The sequence below is a fragment of the Pezoporus flaviventris genome, unplaced genomic scaffold (assembly GCF_033815535.1).
Source record: "Pezoporus flaviventris isolate CSIRO_AGI_PZ_B2104156 unplaced genomic scaffold, CSIRO_AGI_Pfla_v1 ptg000045l, whole genome shotgun sequence".
NCBI classification, from domain to species: Eukaryota; Metazoa; Chordata; class Aves; order Psittaciformes; family Psittacidae; genus Pezoporus; species Pezoporus flaviventris.
The window spans coordinates 1,554,774-1,573,572 of NW_026892593.1; the positions used below are offsets into that span (position 1 = coordinate 1,554,774).

Consider the following 18,799-nt stretch of genomic DNA (forward strand, 5'->3'; position numbering starts at 1 on the left):
GACTGGAAAAAGGGAAATATAACCCCCATTTTCAAGAAGGGGAAAATGGATGACCCAGGGAACTACAGACCAGTCAGCCTCACCTCTGTGCCTGGCAAAATCTTGGAGCAGATTCTCCTGGAAGGCATGCTAAGGCACATGATAAACAAGGTGCTTGGTGACAGCCAGCATGGCTTCACTAAGGGGAAATCCTGCCTGACCAATTTGGTGGCCTTCTATGATGGGGCTACAGAACTGATGGACAGGGGTAGAGCAGCTGATGTCATCTACCTGGACTTGTGTAAAGCGTTCGACACTGTCCCACACGACATCCTTGTCTTTAAATTGGAGAGACATCAATTTGATGGATGGACCACTCGGTGGATAAAGAACTGGCTGGATGGCTGCACACAAAGAGTTGTGGTCAATGGCTCAATGTCCAGCTGGAGACCAGTAACGAGTGGTGTCCCTCAGGGATCGGTGTTGGGACCGGTCTTGTTCAACATCTTTGTTGCTGACATGGACAGTGGGATTGAGTGCGCCCTCAGCAAGTTTGCCGATGACACCAAGCTGTGTGGTTCGGTTGATACGCTGGAGGGAAGGAATGGCATCCAGAGGGACCTTGACACACTTGTGAGGTGGGCTGATGCCAACCTCATGAAGTTTAACCATGCCAAGTGCAAGGTCCTACACCTGGGTCGGAGCAATCCCAGGCACAGCTACAGGTTGGGCAGAGAAGAGATTCAGAGCAGCCCTGCAGAGAAGGACTTGGGGGTGTTGGTCGATGAGAAAATGAACATGAGCCGGCTTCAGTGTGCGCTCGCAGCCCAGAAAGCCAACTGTATCCTGGGCTGCATCAAAAGGAGTGTGACCAGCAGGTCGAAGGAGGTGATCCTGCCCCTCTACTCTGCTCTTGTGAGACCTCACCTGGAGTATTGTGTGCAGTTCTGGTGTCCTCTACATAAAAAGGACATGGAACTGTTGGAACAAGTCCAGAGAAGGGCCGCAAGGATGATCAGGGGACTGGAGCACCTCCCGTATGAAGACAGGCTGAGAAAGTTGGGGCTGATCAGCCTGGAGAAGAGAAGGCTGCATGGAGACCTCATAGCAGCCTTCCAGTATCTGAAGGGGAGCTATAAGAATGCTGGGGAGGCACTATTCATTAGGGACTGTAGTGATAGGACAAGGGGTAACGGGTTAAAACTTAAACAGGGAAAGTTTAGACTGGATGTAAGGAAGAAGTTCTTTACTGTAAGGGTGGTGAGGCACTGGAATGGGTTGCCCAGGGAAGCTGTGAATGCTCCATCCCTGGCGGTGTTCAAGGCAAGGTTGGACAGAGCGTTGGGTTACATGGTTTAGTGTGAGGTGTCCCTGCCCATGGCAAGGGGGTTGGAATTAGATGATCTTGAGGTCCTTTCCAACCCTAACTGTTCTGTGATTCTGTGAAAGCCCCTGGGGAAAGCACAGCTGTGTGGGCTGAGCAGGGCAGGTGCCTGGCTCTGCCTGTGGTGCTGCCTCCTGCTTGCCACAGGCAGGAGAAGCTGGTGCTGGTGCCTCCTCCTCCTGTGGCACAAGAGAGGTCTGCGGTGCTCCTCTTCCTCTGCAGCTCTACCCAGTGCAGAAGTTGCCAGTTTGGTGCCTGTGGGTCTGGCTGGGACAGGAGATGTGCTCTGCGGGTCTCTGGCTGCCTTTGCTGTCACATCTATGCTCGTGCTGGTGGGGAAGCTGAATCCCTCATGGAGATCTGCCTGTGGGTCCTGGAAGAGCTCTGGGACTGAGGAGTTGACCGAGATGTTGTGTACAGTGATGACTTTCACCTGGGACAACACTTTATCAATGACCTCTTCCCACTCTTCCTCCTCTTTGGCCATTGCCACATCCGGGACCTGGGTCACGTCCTGGTGTTCCACCACCTGCTGGTTGGCTCCCTGGACCACAGCCAGAGATGTGATCAGGACCTGTCCACTGTTCTCGGTGTTCCTGTCCATTTCTGCTACAACCATGAAAGCCTTCTCAGGAAAGGCCCCGGGACAGCCCTCGCTGGCAGGTGGCAGTAGGAACCTGCCCGGTCTCCCCTCCAGCCCCTCACCTACAGCTCTGCATCCCCCGCAGGCACTGATTGCCACTTCCAGAGACAGGATCGGCCCCACGGCGGCGATCCCACCGCCTCGGGAGAGCGCTGAGGGCTCTGCGCAGGGCTTGCTGCTGCTGCTGCTGCTGCTGCTGCTGCTGCATCACCCCCTTGTGGGGGAGCAGCGAGCGCGCTGCTGCCAGCGCCAGACCCAAGGGAGCCGCGATGAGGATGCCTTGCTGCAGCCTGCACTTGCTGGGGGTGCTTTCCTGAGCCCCGCAGCGCTCGTCCGTGCCTGTCTGAGGGTTAGAATATATCTGAGTCCTTCATGGACCTCTGTATTTCATTAGTGTAAACCAACTGACTTCAATCTCAGCAGCTCTCTACCTGTTGCGATTAGTTCTGCTTTGCTAATGAATTGCCATTGGGTGATTAAAGACTTGTTTACTGAGGTTTAGCCGCAGTAAAGACACATATCCAGCACTCGCAGGATTTACTATGCGCTAACTGGGTTGTTGAATTAAATTCTCATTGGAGACCTTTAAACTGTGACCTGAGAGAGCTTCTCTGCAGCCACTGGGTCCTCTCACAGCTCGCCCATGTCCTCCTGGATCTGCTGCCATGGGCAGCATTGCTCCTAAGAGGAGGAGACAGTGTGGATCCTCCTGGCTCACTGGGGAGAGAAACTTGCTTCCTTCTGCAAGTTAAAGGTGAGGAAAACCAGGATCTCAGGTCTTGCCTGTGCTGGTGGAGCAGCTCTGCTGACGCAGGCTCCCAGATACGGTCCCCATTCTGACATGATGGAGGGGTTCCTGGAGTGACATAATCGAGGCTCCCTGTGCTGACATGATGGAGGACCCCCAAGTTGACATGACAGGGGTGTCCCCATGGAGTTGGAGGGTGTCCTCATAGGCTTTGGTGCTGCCCCCATGGAGCTGAGAGATATCCCCATGGGGTTTGGGTATCCCCATGGGGTTTGGGGTTGTCCTCATGAAGTTGGGGGGTATCCCTATGGAATTTGGGGTGACCCCATGGAGTTTGGGAGTATCTCCATGGAATCTGGGGGTCTCCCCATTGGCTTTGCGGTGTCCCCACGATGTTAGCCCCGCATGCGCAACGGTGGGAGATGGCCGTGTGGGCGGGGCGACAGCGATGTTGCCCTGGCAACGAGGGTACGCGGTGTAGTCAGTTGGAGGCGTGGCCACGGCTAGGGGGCTATATGCGACAGGGGGCGTGGTCACTACTGCGGGGGCGGGGCCTCCCGTTCGCATCTCTCTGCGCCGGCGCGGTGGGCGTGGCTCCGAGGGGCAGGGGGCGTGGCCTGTCTCGGGTCCCGGCGGGCGGTGGCTGTGGTCGCGGACGGGTCCAGGTGCCGGTCGCGGCCATGTCGGTGCGCGGGAAGCTGATCGCGGTGCTGGGCGATGAGGACACGGTGACCGGGTTCCTGCTGGGCGGCATCGGCGAGCTGGATAAACACCGCAAGCCCAACTTCCTGGTGGTGGGCAAGGAGACGAGCGTGGCCGAGATCGAGGAGGCGTTCCGGTAGGCGCCTCTCCGCCGAAGAGGGGCACACACACACACACACACACACACACACACACGCCAGGTAGGGATGGGGGGGTCCGGGTGCTGATGGGAGCCCCCGGCCCGCCCGCAGGAGCTTCCTGAATCGGGAGGACATCGGCATCATCCTGATCAGCCAGTGCGTGGCCGACCTCATCCGGCACGCCGTGGAGGAGCACCGCCGGCCGCTGCCCGCCGTGCTCGAGATCCCCTCCAAGGACCACCCCTACGACCCCAGCAAGGACTCGGTGCTGCGCCGCGCCAGGGGCCTCTTCTCCCCCGAGGACTTGCGCTAGCAGCGGCCCCCCCCCCCCCCCCGGAACAACCCCCGTGGAGCACCCCTGGAACCCCCCTTGGAACCGCCCCGGGGGACCTCAGCCCTGCCCGGGAAACCCAATTTCTCCCCCGTTGAGATCCTAAAACTCTCCTCTGTGCTGTCCTGGACCCCAACCGCTCCCCGGGACCTCAAACACCCCCGGAGGTCCTAAATACCTGCCTTGGGACCCCAAAACACCCCCCGGGGCCCTAACCCCACCTCCAGGGTCATCAACACCCTCGGGGGAGCTCAGCCCCCACCCCCATGGACCTCAAAACCCTCTTTGGACCCCAAAATCCCTCCCTGGGGACTCTAAACTCCCCCCTTCCCCCGCGGTGCTGATGGGGGGAGGTGGCGGGTTGAGGCTCCCGTGACTCTGGGTCAGCAGCGCTGGAATAGGAAGTGCCGCCGCGGGGCTGCGTGATCCTGAGCGGTCCTGAGCGATCCTGGCTGGTCCTGACTGGTCCTGGCTCATTCTGCCCGCTCCCTGCCCATCCCTGCCTCGTCCTTGCCTGCTGCCCGTCCCCTCCCGGTCCGTGCCCGTTCCCTGCCTGCTTCATGCCCATCCCTGCCCCTGAGCGGGTCTGGGACCCCCCAGGGACACGCGGCCGTTGGACCGTGTCCCCCTCCGCCGCGGGTCCCAACACGAGCTGTCACCGCTGACGGCCTCCTGTGCTCTGTGGGGTGCAGTGTGGGGCTTGGGGGGGGGAGATAGGCGATAGGCGGTGAGGCATGGGAGGGACAGGATCATAGGGTGGAGACATTCTATGGGGCACAAGGGGACAGGGACATGGATGGGGACATGCTATGGGGCACAGGAGCATGTGGTGGGAGCACGCTATGGGGCACAGCGGAAGGATAAGGACACACAATCGGGCAAAGGAACGGGGTGGGGACAAGCTATGGGGCACAGGGTGGCAGAGGGATATGGGTGGGAACACACTGGGGCACAGAGACAGTGGGACAAGGGCACACTATGGGGCACAGGAACATGGGGCAGGGTCACACTATGGGTCATGGGGGGCTGGACAGGGACATGCTATGAGGGACACCCACACCCCAGGGACCAGGAGGGTACTGAGGGGGTGATGGGCACATGCGCACATGAGGGGTCACACACACACGTGTGCACACACACATGCCTGCACACGTGTGCACACATACATGTGCCTACACATACACACCTGTGTGCACACATACATGTGCCTGCGCACACACGTGTGCACATGTACCTTCACATACACACCTGTGTGCACACATACATATGCCTGCACACACACACGTGTGCACACATACATGTGCCTGCACATACACACCCGTGTGCACACATGCATGTGCCTGCACATGCACACGCATACATGTGCCTGCACATACACACCTGTGTGCACACATACATGTGCCTGCACACACACGTGTGCACACATACATGTGCCAGCACACACACACGTGTGCGCACATACATGTGCCTGCACACACACATGTGTGCACACACACATGCTTGCACACATCAGGACTTGCAGGTGTGTGCACACACGTATGCATGCCCAGACACACATGCATACATTCATGCCCTTTGGCGTGCATGCACATGCCAGCACACACGCTGATGTTGACATGCATGTATGCAGACACACACACGCATGTTCATCCATGTACCGTTTCCTGTGTGCACACATGCATGCAGACATGAATATGCACACGTATGCATGCAGACACCTTTGCATGCACTTAAACGTGCATGGATGTGCATATGGACACACACATGTACACATGCATGTGCTCACAGGCACATGCACACGTGTGCATACACACATCCCTCTTGTATGCATGCGCACGTGTGCACACAGACATACACAAGTGCGTGCACACATCCCTTTCACGCACACACACACGTGCGCACACATACACACGTGTGTATGCAGAAACCTTCACATGCACACAACTCGCACTCCTGTATGCACACACACTCACACGTGTACATAGATGTGTGCATGCACACACAGCCGCATATGTGCACACACGTGCACACGCGATGCACATGCACACCTCTGATCAGCTGCTGCCCCCATGCCCCGTCCTTATCCCCAAAGCTGCTTAGTGCAGCCCCAAACTCACCATAGGGCACACACCCGTGCACGCTCACCCATTACAGGCAGGGATGGTGCAGGCAGGGGTAGCAGTGCAGGAGAGCACAGGTAGTGAATAGCACACTCAGGGGACTTCTTCGTTCTGCACAGGCAGCACTCCCGGGGCAGATGATGCAGGCAGGGGATGGTGCAGCAGTGCAGGCAGCGCAGGCAGCAGGCAGGGGCAGGGGAGGGGCTGCGCGGAGGAATGCTCCCGGCAGCACCCGCGGGTCGCATCCGCGGACAGGAGAGAGCTGCCGGCAGGAGACACCCCAGGGCAGCGCAGGCAGGGCGGGCAGTGCAGGCAGTGGATAGCGCAGGCAGGGATGGCACATGTATTGGGACACCCCAAGGTAGTGCAGGCAGAGTGGGCAGCACAGGCAGGGAATAACATAGGCAGAACAGGCAAGGAATAGCACAGGCAGGGAAGGTAGCAGATATCCCAGGGCAGGCAGGAATTACCCCAGGGCAGGCAGGGCAGGCAGCGGACACCCGGTGCAGGCAGCACATACCCCAGTACAGGGAGGGCGGTGAAGGCAGCGCGGGGCAGACGGGGCGGCGCGGGCAGGATTTACCCCGCACGGGGCGGTGCGGGCAGCGCGGCCCCTCCCCCCGTTAATCCCCCCCTCCCCCCCGGGCCGGGGCAGCAGCTCCGGGCAGGTAACGGGGTCCGGGGGGCTCGGCGGGGGTCCGGGGGGGTCCCGGTGTTGGGGCGCAGCGTGGGGGGACCCCAGCGGGGTGCTGAGGGTGGGGGAGGGGGGGTTGGGTGGCAGATGGGGACCCCCCCGCTCTAATTAGCTAATGGGGGGGACGCGCCAGATGGTGGCCGCCCCCACAGGCTGAGGGTGTCCGGGTGGGGGAGCATGGGGGGAACTCGAACACGGAGGGGACACACGGGGGACATGGGGGACACGCACGGGTGTCCCCTCGGCCCCCTGAGCCCCGAGACCGCGGGGACGGCGAGCATCCAACAACGGGGTATGCCCAGGGGAAGGGGACAGGGATGGAGACGAGCAGGAACTGGGAGCTGGGGATGGGGAACCAGGGATCGGATCAGGGGGATGGGTACTGGGGGAGGCAGGATTACGGGGACAAGGGCAGGGGGACCCGAAGTTGGGGACACAGGGTACAGGAATGTGGGGATGGAGACCCCAGGGGTGGCAAAATGGGGAAGGGGACACAGAACAAGGACCTGGTGGGGGACAGGGACGGGGACCTGGGGCTGGAAGCACGAGACCATGGCTGATGGGACACAGATGTGGGGGCACGGGGGGCAAAGGATAAGGACAAGGGACGGGGACGCGGTGCCAGTCCCGGTCCTTCCCCCGTGCAGGGCACCACCGAGCGTCCCGTCCCTGTCCCCATGGCGGCGCCGTCCTGCCCGGCTCTCCTGGCCGCCCGCCTGGCACTGCTGCTGGCCACCGGTGAGCGTGGGCTGGGGACAATGGGGATGGGGGGATCCAGCTGCTGGTGGGGACGGTGGCCGGGGCCTTGGAGACCCTGAGATGGGGTCACCAGGGAAGGGGACTCTGGGGATGAAGACCCAAGGATGGGGATACAGGTGATGGGGTCACCATAGAATGGGGACCTTGGGAAGGGGACCCTGGAATGGCGAGCCTGTGGGGTGACAACCATGAGACATGGGGACCCAAGGGCATGGGGACCCAAAAGCAAGGGATCCAGGGGACATGGTCAGCAGGGGATAGGGACCCAAAGGCTTGGGGACCCTGGGGGTAGCCACCATGAGTATTGGGGACCTAAGGGGATGGGGATCCAGGGGATGGGGTCATGAGGAAATGGGGACCTAGAGATGGAGCCGCGGGTCTGGGGACCCTCATGGACATGCCCCACACGTGCCCCACACCCTGCGGGCGCAGCACAAGGCGATGGCTGCAGCAGCTTCGGGAACGTGTTCACGGAGATCACGGAGAACAGCGCCCATGGGAGCCTGGTGGCGCGGCTGCCAGCAGGGGGGGACGCACCGGGGGCGCCCCTGCAGCTCTGCCTCATCGGCCACGATGCCGCCTGGTTCTACCTGGATGGTCGCAGCCTCAGGCTCAATGCGTCCAACGGGCGCGCGCTTGACCGCGAGGTGAGGCCACCGGGAGCTGCCCAGCTCCAGCCTGCATCCATCCCTCTGCCATCCTGCTTCCGTCCTGCCTCCAGCCCACCTCCATCCTGTCTCTGTTATGCCTCCATCATGTGTCCATCTGCCTCCATCTATCCCCAATCCGCTCTCCAACCATCCTGCACCCATCCTTGGTCCGTCCTCTATCCGTTCTCCATCCTGCCTTCACGGACCATCCATCCCCCAATGGTCCTGCCTCCATCGTGCCTCCATCGTGTGTCCATCTGTCTTCATCCACCATCCTACCTCCATCCATCCTCCACTCATTCTCCATCCATCCTGCACCCATCCCGGGTCCATTCTTCACCCATCCTCCATCCTGCATCCATCATGTGTCCATCTATCTCCATTCTCCATCCATCCTGCATCACTGTGTCCCATCTGCATCCACCTCCATCCATCATCCCTCCTTCAATCCACCTCTCTCCATCTATTCTGTGTCTGCCTGTGTCCATCCTGTGTCAATCTTTCACCCGTCCTCTATCCTGCAACAATCTTGCCCACCTCATACGTCCGCCTTCTTCCATCCTGCTCTGCTTATCCCTCCTCCATCCCTCCTACATCCAGCTGCATCTTCCCTGCATTCATCCATCTGTCTTTCAGTGTCCATTCTCCATCCATCCTTCATCCACTGTGATCTGTCCTGGGTCTACCCTGGGTCCATCCATCCATCCTGGGTTCATCCTGAGCCCATCTATCCCATGTCCATCCCAGGTCCATCCTGGGTCTTTCCATTCTTTCTGCACTCATCCTGTGTCCATCCTGTGTCCGTCCTGCATTTACTACACCCATTGTGTGCCAGTTTTGTGCCCATCCTGACTCCATCCATCCATCCTGCACACCTCCTGCACCCACTTCCATCTGGTGTCCCTCCTGTCTTTACCCACTGCACCCTCATCCATCCAGCAGCCACCTCCCTCCACCTGCACCCACTGGGTGGGGGACCCTCTTGGGGTGTTCCTGGGAATCTCAACCCCCCACCACCACCACCACCATGTCCCCTTTGCAGGAGCTGGAGTCCCCAGTGCTGATGGTGGCCCTGACTTGCGCTGAGGATGGCTTCTCCCCGGTACAGCCCCGGGCACCCCGAGGGGCTCCGGGAGCTCTGGGGGACTCTGTTCCACTATGGGTCACCCCCACAGGTTGAGTACCGGATCATCGTCCAGGTCCTCAATGAGAATGACAACAGGCCCCACTTCCAGGGCTCTTCCGACCTCACCCACAACGTCAGCGAGGTGACAGCATGGGACAGGGATGGGAATGGGCACAGGCATGGTCATGGTCTTAGGGACAAGGATAGGGACAGGGATGGCCATGGCCATGGATTTTGGATGCCATTGGGTTCTGTTGGATGCCATTGACTGCTCTTGGGTGCTGTTGTGTACCCTTGGATGCCGTTGGGTGCTGTTGGGTGCCACTGAGTACGTTGGGTGCTTTTGGGTGCCATTGGTTACTGTCATGTCCCATTGTGTTTCACTGAGTGCCATTGAGTGCTAGTGTGTGCCCTTGGATGCCATTGGGTCTCACTGAGTGTTGTTGAGTGCCATTGGGTGCCGTTGGGCTCCATTTGGTCTCATTGACTGCCATCGGGTGCCATTGGATATCGTTACGTTCCATTGGTGCCGTTGGTTGCTGTTGGGTACCACTGGATCCCACCGAGTGCTGTCGGGTGCCACTGGATGTCATTACGTCCCACTGGGTGCCATTGGGCACTGTTGAGTGCCCCTGTGTCCCTCTGTGTCCCATTGTGTCCCTCTGTGTCCCGTTGTTCCCCTCTGTGTCCCATTGTGTCCCGTTGTGTCCCCTCGGTCACTGCTGGTGCCATTGCTCGCTCTGGTGACCGGCGGCAGCTGGCAGCCGTGCACTCGGTGGTGTTCAGTGCGCAGGCGGAGGACGCGGACGGGGACACGCTGATGTACGTCATCGACACGGCCTCGGTGAGCCGGGATCAGGGCACGGGGCCGCTCGGGGCCATGCGGGGGTGGCCGTGCCGGGGGGGGGAGTGTCCGGTGCCATCTGCTGAGCCCCCGCCACCGGCCCCAGCCCGACGCCAGGTTCTTCCGTATCGACCTCCCCAACAGCGGGAAGGTGGTGCTGGCGCGAGCGCTCGACTTCGAGAGCCGGCAGCAGCTGGAGGTCGTGGTCACCGCCATGGTGAGACCCAGCCCCACCGCGGCCCCATGGAACTGCAGCCCCACTGACAGGGGGCTGGGGACCTGCATTTCTACCCCGTGTCCCAGAGTCCTCTCCTGTCCTGCCACCACCCCCCCACAGCCATGGTCCCCGTGGTTGTGGGCCTGGGGACCTCATGGACATGGCATGTCCCTTCTCCATCCCGTGTCCCTGTGTCCCCTCTCCCACCATCTCCACCTTACGTCCTTGTGGCTCCATGGCTGGAGGTCTGTGGACCTCATGCCCCCCTCCATGTCCCTTCCATCCACCTAATGTCCATGAAGCCCCATGAAGGTGGGGGCCTGGGGACCCTGTAGACACACCACATCCCTTCTGCCCACCCTGCGTTACCCCTGCCCATGCCAGCTCCACCCCATGTCCCTTCATGTCCTTGCCACCTCCACCCCACATCCATGCAGCCCATGGGAGTGGGCCTGGGGACCTTGCAGACATGTCATGTCCCCTCTGCCCACCCCATGTCCCTCGTCCCCTCTTCATGTATCATCTCCATCCCACATCCATGTAGCCCCATGGCTGGGGTTCTGGGAATCTCATGCCCGCTCCAGGCCCATCCCTGGCTCTGCTGGGACATGGGACGTGGGACACAGGGACATGGGACGCACGCATGTGTGGTTGTGCCCCCCCGTCCCACGTCCCCACTAATTGGGGGTGACTGATCCCCCCCCGCCCTCAATCCCTTGTTTCTTTAATGGGACACAACCCCACTCCACCCCCTCCCGCCAGCAGGTGCCACGGGGGGGACCCACCAGGGATGGGGGGGTCCCTGTGTCTGGGGGCCCTGTCCCATTGGGACCCTGTGCCTGGGGGGCTCTTTGTTAGGGGGAGTCCCTGTGCAATGGGGGTTCCTTCTCCAGGGTCCCTGTCCCTTTGGGGGTCCCTGTGCCCTGGGTGTCACTTGTCCCATGGGGTCTCTTGCCTTGGGGTCCCGTTTGTTGGGGGTCACTGTGGCCTGGGGGTCCCTGTGCCCTAGAGGGGTCTCTGTAACCATGGGTGTCCCTTTATCAGTTGCTTTGGGCCTGGTTGTCCTTGTCCTTTGTCTGGGGTCCCTATTGCATGGGTGTTCCTGTCCCATGGGGTCCCTTTGGGGGTCCTTGTGCCATGTAAGACATGTGTGTCCGTGTGTCCACATCCCTGTGTGTCCATGTATCCACATCCCCATGTGTCCATGTATCCACATCCCCATGTGTCCATGTCCCCATGTCACCTTGGGTCCCTGTTCCTGTGTATCTATGTATTCATGTCCCCATGTGTCCATGTGTCCACGTACCTGTGTGTCTATATGACAATGTCCCCATGATCCCCATGTCTATATCCTGATGTCCATGTCCCCATATCCCTATGTCTCCATGTCCGTGTCCATGTCCCCATATCCCCATGTCCACATCCCCATCTCCTCATGCATTACCCGTGTCCATGTCTGTATCCCCATGTCTCCGTATCCCCATGTCCACGTTCCCATGTCCTCATGCCATTACCCATGTCCATGTCCCCATATCCCCATGTCCACATCCCCATCTCCTCATGCATTACCCGTGTCCATGTCTGTATCCCCATGTCTCCGTATCCCCATGTCCACGTTCCCATGTCCTCATGCCATTACCCATGTCCATGTCCCCATATCCCCATGTCCACATCCCCATCTCCTCATGCATTACCCGTGTCCATGTCTGTATCCCCATGTCTCCATATCCCCATGTCCATGTTCCCATGTCCGTGTCCATATCCCCATGTCCATGTCCCCATATCCCCATGTCCACATCCCCATCTCCTCATGCATTACCCGTGTCCATGTCTGTATCCCCATGTCTCCATATCCCCATGTCCCCGTGTCCCCACCTCCCCGTCCCGGTGCCCATGGCTCAGGAGATGAACACGCGGGAGCGGTTCAACGCGTCGGCGCGGGTGCGGGTGCAGGTGCTGGATGGGGATGATCAGTACCCGCAGTTCCTGCCCTGCGCCCCCCGCACCCACCGCGGCCTCACGCTCTGCACCAGCCCGGTCTACACTGCCAACGTCACCGAGGGGCAGCTCCAGGTGGGGTGGGGTGGGGCACAGCGGGGGGGGCATGGGGGGTCTTGTTGCTTGGCTGTGTCTGTGACACCCTCAAACACAGACGGGGCCCCTCAGCTTCAGCCCCGGTGATGTCTACGCAGAGGATGGGGACAGGGGGTTGAGGGCAGCCATCACCTACTCCCTGCTGGCAGGTACGGGGGTGGGACATGGGATGTGGGATGTGGGATATGGGAGGTGGGGATATGGGAGGTGGGGATATGGGAGGTGGGAATATGGGATATGGGGACATGGAAATGAACGTAGACTGGGGACATGGGGGTATGGGATATATGGGATGTAGCGCATGGGATATGGACATGGGACATGGGGATATGGGACATGGGATATGGGATATGAGGACAGGGACATGGTACATGGACATGGGTACATGAGGATATGGGGATATGGATACGGCCCTGGGGATGTGGGGGGTATGGGGACATGGCGACATGGACACATGGGCTGGGTGGGCTGAATGTCGGCAGTGCCTGAGGGATGTCACAATGCCAGGGTCCCCCATGTACCCCCATTCCCTGGGACAGGCAGTGCTCGGGTGAAGTCCCCATTCCATGGTCCCCATTCTGGGTGGATCTGCTTTGTCCCAATCCAATTGCCAGGATCCAATTTTATAAAGGGATTAGGCGGGAGGGGGGAAGGCTAATCCCACCCCCATTACGGGGGGGGGATGCAGGGTGACCATGGTGGGGTGGGTCACCCCTGGAACAACCTCCCCCACCATGTGACCTCCCCATATGGGTGTCTAATGGGGGGGGCATTGGGGACCATCCCTTAGTGATACTGGGGGAGAGTTTCCCACAATGCCTTGTGGTGACAGATGGAGGGGGAGGTCTGGTGTAAAGGGGAGGTTCAAGGGATATGGGGAGGGTCAGTAGGTGGGGTGGGGGTGTGTGGGGGTGTCTGCAGCTCACCTCCCCCTAGGCCAGGAGAGCAGCCGGTTCCACATTGACAACATGACAGGGGCCATCACGCTGCTGCGGGCGGTGGAGAGCAGCCGGCGGATCCCGGCCATCAGCCTCAGCATCATGGTGGGGGGGCAATGGGGCGGGGGGGGCAAGGCACTCATGGGGCCAGGGGGGGTTGGGGGAGTCAGGGGCTTTAAGGGAGATTGGGAGAGCGAGGGGGGTCATTGGGGTCAGGGGGTTCAGGGGGGTAACTGGAGTCATGGGGGTGATAAGGGGGGGGGGGTCAGGGTGGGCCATAGGGGTGAGGGGGGGGTCAGGAAGTTTGGGGGCATCAGGAGGGATCATGGGTGTCCCTCATCCCATATCCCCATATCACATATCCCATATCCCCATATCCATATCGCCATATCACATATCCCCATATCCCATACCCATGTATCCCATACCCCACATCCCATATGCAGTATGTCCATGTTCCATCCCCCACATCCCATACCCATGCCCCTGTAACCGGCACAGGCGTCGCAGGTGAACGATGTGACCAAGTTCGCGGTGGCTCAGGCCGTGGTGCGGGTGCTGGCTCCCAACCGGCACCCACCGCGCTTCCCGCGCTCCTCCTTCCGCGCCTTCGTGCCGGCAGGAGCGCGCGAGGCCGCGCTGCTGCTCACCTACGGCGGGCACGTGCTGGCCCTGCGCGCGAGGGACCCGGACTTCCCGCAGGCATGGGTGGCAGGGGGTGTGGGATAGGGAAGGGGGTGCGGGAAGGGGATGGATGGAGGGATGCAGAGGGTGAGACCAGGCATATGGGATGGAAAATGGAAAGGGATATGGGATGGGAAATGGGACATGGGATGTGGGAAGGGATATGGGCAGAGATATGGGATGGGATGTGGGAAGGTATACGGGCAGAGATATGGAATGGAATGTGCGACAGGATATAGGAAGAGATATGGGATGAGATATGGGCAGAGATATGGGATGGATGGGATATGGGCAGAGATATGGGATGGGATGTGGGAAGGGATATGGGCAGAGATACGGAATGGGATGTGGGATAGGATATAGGAAGCGATATGAGATGGGATATGGGATGGGATATAGGAAGAGATATGGGGTGGGATATGGGATGGGATATGGACAGAGATATGGGATGGGATATAGGAAGAGATATGGGATGTGATATAGGCAGAGATATGGGGTGGGATATGGGATGGGATATGGGCAGAGATATGGGAAAGGATATAGGAAGAGATATGGGATGGGATGTGGGATGGTGTATGGAATGGGATGTGGGATGGGATATAGGAAGAGATATGGGATGCGATATGGGCAGAGATATAGGATGGGATATAGGGAAGGATATGGGATGGGATGTCAGATGGAATATGGCAGGGGATGGACATAGGGATGGAGGGGATGGAGGCAGGGATGAGGGGTGAGGGAAGGGGATATGGGCAGGGGTATGGGCAGGAGATGAACGGATGGTTGTAGTTATGAGGGCATGGATATGGGCATGGATATGGGCAGGGGATAGGTGTAGGAATGGAAGGGATGAAGGCAGGGAGCAGGCAGAGGTATGGATGGGGTATGGGTGGAGATATAGGCAGGGGATAAACCTAGGGGATGAGGGCAGGAAATGCAGGGAGGGATATGGGCAGGGATGCAGGCAGGGACAGGGTCAAGGGATGGATGGACAGATGGATGTAGGGATGAAGGCAGGGATATGGGCATGAATATGGGTGGGGGATGGATGGAGGGAATGGAGGCTGAGGTATGGGCAGGGTTTGGGTGGGGTTTTGCTGGATTTGGATGGGTTTGGGCTGGGGTTTTTGGATTTGGCAGCTTTGGGCTGGTTTGGGCAGGGTCTGAGGTGGGCTTGGGTGGATCCAGTGGTTTTGGGATGGTTTAGAATCGGTTTGATGGGTTTGGGCAGGTTTTGGGCCTGGCTTGGTTGGGTTTGGGCTGGATTTGGGTGGATTTGCGCATTTTGGGGGCGGTTTGGTCAGAACTTAGGGTCTGAGGTACATCCCCCGCAGGGTGTGAACCCGCAGGTTCGGTACAGCCTGAGCTCCAGCACGAACCACAGCCACGGCCAGCACTGGGACCAGCACCGAGAGCAGGGCCAGGACCATTCCCAGCTCTTCCAAGTGATGCCCAATGGGCTGGTGGTGGCCAGAGCTGATCTCCTGCAGCCAGCCCAGCGCTACCGCCTGCAGGTGGGACATAGGGGGCACTGAGGACATGGGGGGGACACAGTGACCTGGGGACACTGTACCAGGATGGGTTGGGGGGGGTTCCCTGTATGTTCCCCCCTGGTGCCACCCCCGTGTCACCCCCAAGGTGCTGGCACGGGACGAGGAGTCGGGGGAGACCTCAAGCACCACGGTGGAGCTAGAAGTGCTGTGGCCAGGGCAGGCAGGTACGGAGCCAGGACCCCAATATTGGGGTGTCCCCTGCCCCATTGTCCTGTGACCCCCAAAGGTGGGGTGTCCCCTGCCCCACTGCCATATAACCACCAAGGTTAGGGTCCCCCATTGCCGCATTGAACTATGACCGCCAGAAATCGTTCCCCCCCCTGCCCCATTGTCCTATGACCCCCAAGATGTGGGCCCCCTCACCCCCAAAGTCGGGGTCCCACTCACCCCATTGCCCTGTGACCCCCAAAGTGTGGGTGCCCCTGCCCCATTGCTCTCTTACCCCCACATATTGGGCTCCCCCATTGCCTCATTTCCCTGTATCCCCCCAAGTTGGGTTGCCCCTATCCCATTGCCCTGTGACGCCCCAAAATGGGGTGTGCCCCCTACCCATTGCCTTGTGACACCCAAAATGTGGGTCCACCCCCACTGCTTTGTGCCCACCAAAGTCGGGGTTCCCCCATGCCCCATAGCCCTGTGAACCCCATGTTGGGGTGTTCCCCACTGCCCTATTGCCCTATGACCCCCAGATATGGCTTCCACCCCACCCCATTGCTCTGTGCCCCCACCTTCAGCTATGGGATCCCTCCCACCCCATTACCCTCTGACCCCAAAAGTTGGGGTGTCATCATCCCCACATTGCCCTGTGACCCCAGGTTTGAGTCTTTCCCCTGCCCCATTGCCCTGCGCCCCCCAAACTGTGGGGCTCCCCATCCCCAAATATGGGTCCCCCCATTGCCCTGTGCCCCCTAAACCTGGGGTCTCCCCATGTCCCTGTGTGCCCGCAGCGCCCCGGGACCCGTCAGACGCGGGCGCGGCGCCGCTGCACGGGGGCGTGCTGGGGGGCGCTCTGGCCGCGCTGCTGCTCGTGGCCGCCGCCGTCCTCTTCCTCCTGCTCCGCGCCATGAAGCAGAGGCAGCGGCAGCACGGAGCGGCCGAGCGGGCGGCGCTCGCCATCGAGAAGCACCCCAATGTGGTAGGGGACCCCCAGAACACCCCCCTGAACCCCCGAACCCAGCCATGTCCAAACCAGCCCCTGCGCCCCGAAATACCCACACAGGACCCCCAGTCTCCTCCTCCACCCCCAAACACTCCCGCTGACCCTCAGTACCCCCTGCACCCCTAAACCTCCCCTGGACCCAAAGACACCCTCTTGCACCCCAAAACATAGCCTCAGACCCCCAACACCCTCCTATACCTCTAAAAACGCCCCCGGCCCCCCTTGGCCCCACACCTTAGAGGGGGCTCTAAGATGGGAGCTCCTCTCGGTTTGGGGCACAGGGAGGGGACCCCCCTTGTGCCTCAGTGTCCCCATCTGACCCCCCCCCCCTCTGCTCCCCCAGAGCCTGCGCTGGTTCCAGCCGGTGAGTGGGGGGAGGCCAAATGGGGGGGCTACGGTGAGACACCCCAAAAGGGTGCTGAGGGGGTCCTATGGGGGGATCCAAATAGGGGGTATCCCATACGGGGTGTCCCTGGGAGGGGTCTCCAAGTGGGAGTCCTATGGGGAGCGTGTCCCACAGGGGGGTGAATTGTCCTATTGGGAGGTTGAATTGTCCTATTGGGAGGGTGCCAAGAAGGGGGTGCCCCATATGGAGGCATCTTTTCGGGGCGTCTTATGGGGGGGAGTCGATGGGGGGGTATCCTACGGGGGTGTCCCCAAGAGGTGTTCTGGGAAGGGGGGTGTCCCATGGGGAGGAATGGGAGTATTCTCCCATTGGGGTGTTCCAAGGAGGGGGTCTCCCATATGGGATTGTCCCATTGGCGGGGGTGTCCTAAGGGGGGTGTCACAGGTGGGGAGAATCCCATGGGGGGTTGGCCCCAAGGGAGGGTCCCACTGGGGAGGGTCGCAACGGGGGGGGATCCCATGGACGGGCCTCATGGGGGGGGCGGTCCCCCTCACTGACCCTCTCCCCGTCCCCCAGGTCCCCGCCGGCAAATCCTCCCCGACACCCCCCAGTCTCTATTACCCCAATGAGGGGTTCAGCGAGGAGGGCTCGGATCCCCCCCCGCCCCCCCAGCCGCCTCCGCCCCCCCCTCCAGCCCCACAGCCTCCCCCCGCCCCCAAACCTCAGGCCAACTCTGTGGGGCATCCGGTGGGGTCCCCGCCCCCCGAGGGGTCCCCGCCCCCCCCACCTCCCAGCCCCCCCCGGGCCTCCAGCCCCGGGGAGGCCTCGGGGGGGGCTCCGGACACCCCTCCTTTGGGGGGGCCCCGGGGGCCGCTGCCCGCGCTGGAGGAGGTGAGCGAGGACAGCCTGGAGGAGGGGGGGGGGACGGACCCCCCGGATCCCCCCAGTGTGCCCCCCCCCTTATTGCAGCTCCTGGAGGACTCCATTGAGTGTTGAGGATGGGGAAGGGGGGCGGGGGGCGGGGGGGAGGCGAGTTCTGGACGGTACCAATAAAGAGCCGGAGCGATACTGGGGGGCCCCTGTGATGATGGGGGGAATAGGAGGGGCACAACACCGGGGAGGGCAATAGGGGCACTAGGGGGAGGTAATGGGTGTGCTGGGGGGGGGACAGACCCACGGGGGGGTAATGGGGGGCAATGAGAGGGCATTGGGGGGGGCACACTCCGTCCCGTCCTGCCCCCGCATCCCCCCTTCTGGCCTCCTGGCGCGCCCCCACGTGGCGTATCCCGCGCTCCTCACCGCGAGTGGCCACGCCCACTGTGGGCGGTGCCCTCCTGGACCCGCCTCTTAAAGGGGCCCCGTGCGCTTTTAACCTGGAGGGTCCTGGGGTCCCCCCGGGTGCCACGGGGGGATCTCGAGCTGTGGGAGTTCCCAGGTGTGAGCCCCCCACGTCACCGAGACCTCACGAGCGGCCCCCACTGGGTTGTACTGGAAGCACTGGGATGTTCTGGGTCTGTGGGAGCACTGAGTGGCTGTGGTGTGCCGGGGTACCCTGGGGTATTGGGAGCACTTGGGTATACTGGGGTGCACTGGGAGTACTAGGGAATACTGGGCCGTACTGGCAGCACTGGGCTGTACTGGGAGCACTGAGAGATGGAAGCACTGGGCCATAATGGGAGTACTGGGGT

The 18,799-nt window shown here is 60.8% G+C and overlaps 2 protein-coding genes across 6 annotated transcripts; both read left to right on the forward strand.

Moving 5' to 3' along the window:
- The first annotated feature begins 3,366 nt into the window (after positions 1–3,366).
- On the forward strand, positions 3,367–4,020 carry ATP6V1F (ATPase H+ transporting V1 subunit F). The gene is made up of 2 exons (XM_061467080.1): positions 3,367–3,592; positions 3,708–4,020. Exons 1-2 carry the CDS (start codon positions 3,435–3,437, stop codon positions 3,907–3,909), a joined length of 360 nt encoding a protein of 119 aa, XP_061323064.1. The 5' UTR covers positions 3,367–3,434; the 3' UTR covers positions 3,910–4,020.
- Positions 4,021–6,266: 2,246 nt separating this feature from the next.
- LOC133276423 (cadherin-related family member 5-like) lies at positions 6,267–18,179 on the forward strand. Of its 5 annotated transcripts, XM_061467178.1 has the most exons (16): positions 6,267–6,715; positions 7,389–7,479; positions 7,933–8,147; positions 9,193–9,252; positions 9,326–9,418; positions 10,034–10,120; positions 10,227–10,337; positions 12,240–12,410; positions 12,490–12,580; positions 13,368–13,474; positions 13,871–14,071; positions 15,388–15,567; positions 15,692–15,770; positions 16,554–16,741; positions 17,109–17,129; positions 17,688–18,179. In XM_061467178.1, exons 2-16 carry the CDS (start codon positions 7,419–7,421, stop codon positions 18,105–18,107), a joined length of 2,085 nt encoding a protein of 694 aa, XP_061323162.1. In that variant the 5' UTR covers positions 6,267–6,715; positions 7,389–7,418; the 3' UTR covers positions 18,108–18,179. The 5 variants fall into 5 exon arrangements, with proteins under 5 accessions (XP_061323162.1, XP_061323161.1, XP_061323164.1 ...); XM_061467177.1 differs by lacking the exon at positions 6,267–6,715 and having other exon boundaries at positions 7,247–7,479; XM_061467180.1 differs by lacking the exon at positions 6,267–6,715 and having other exon boundaries at positions 7,247–7,479; positions 16,554–16,738.
- The last annotated feature ends 620 nt before the right edge of the window (positions 18,180–18,799 follow it).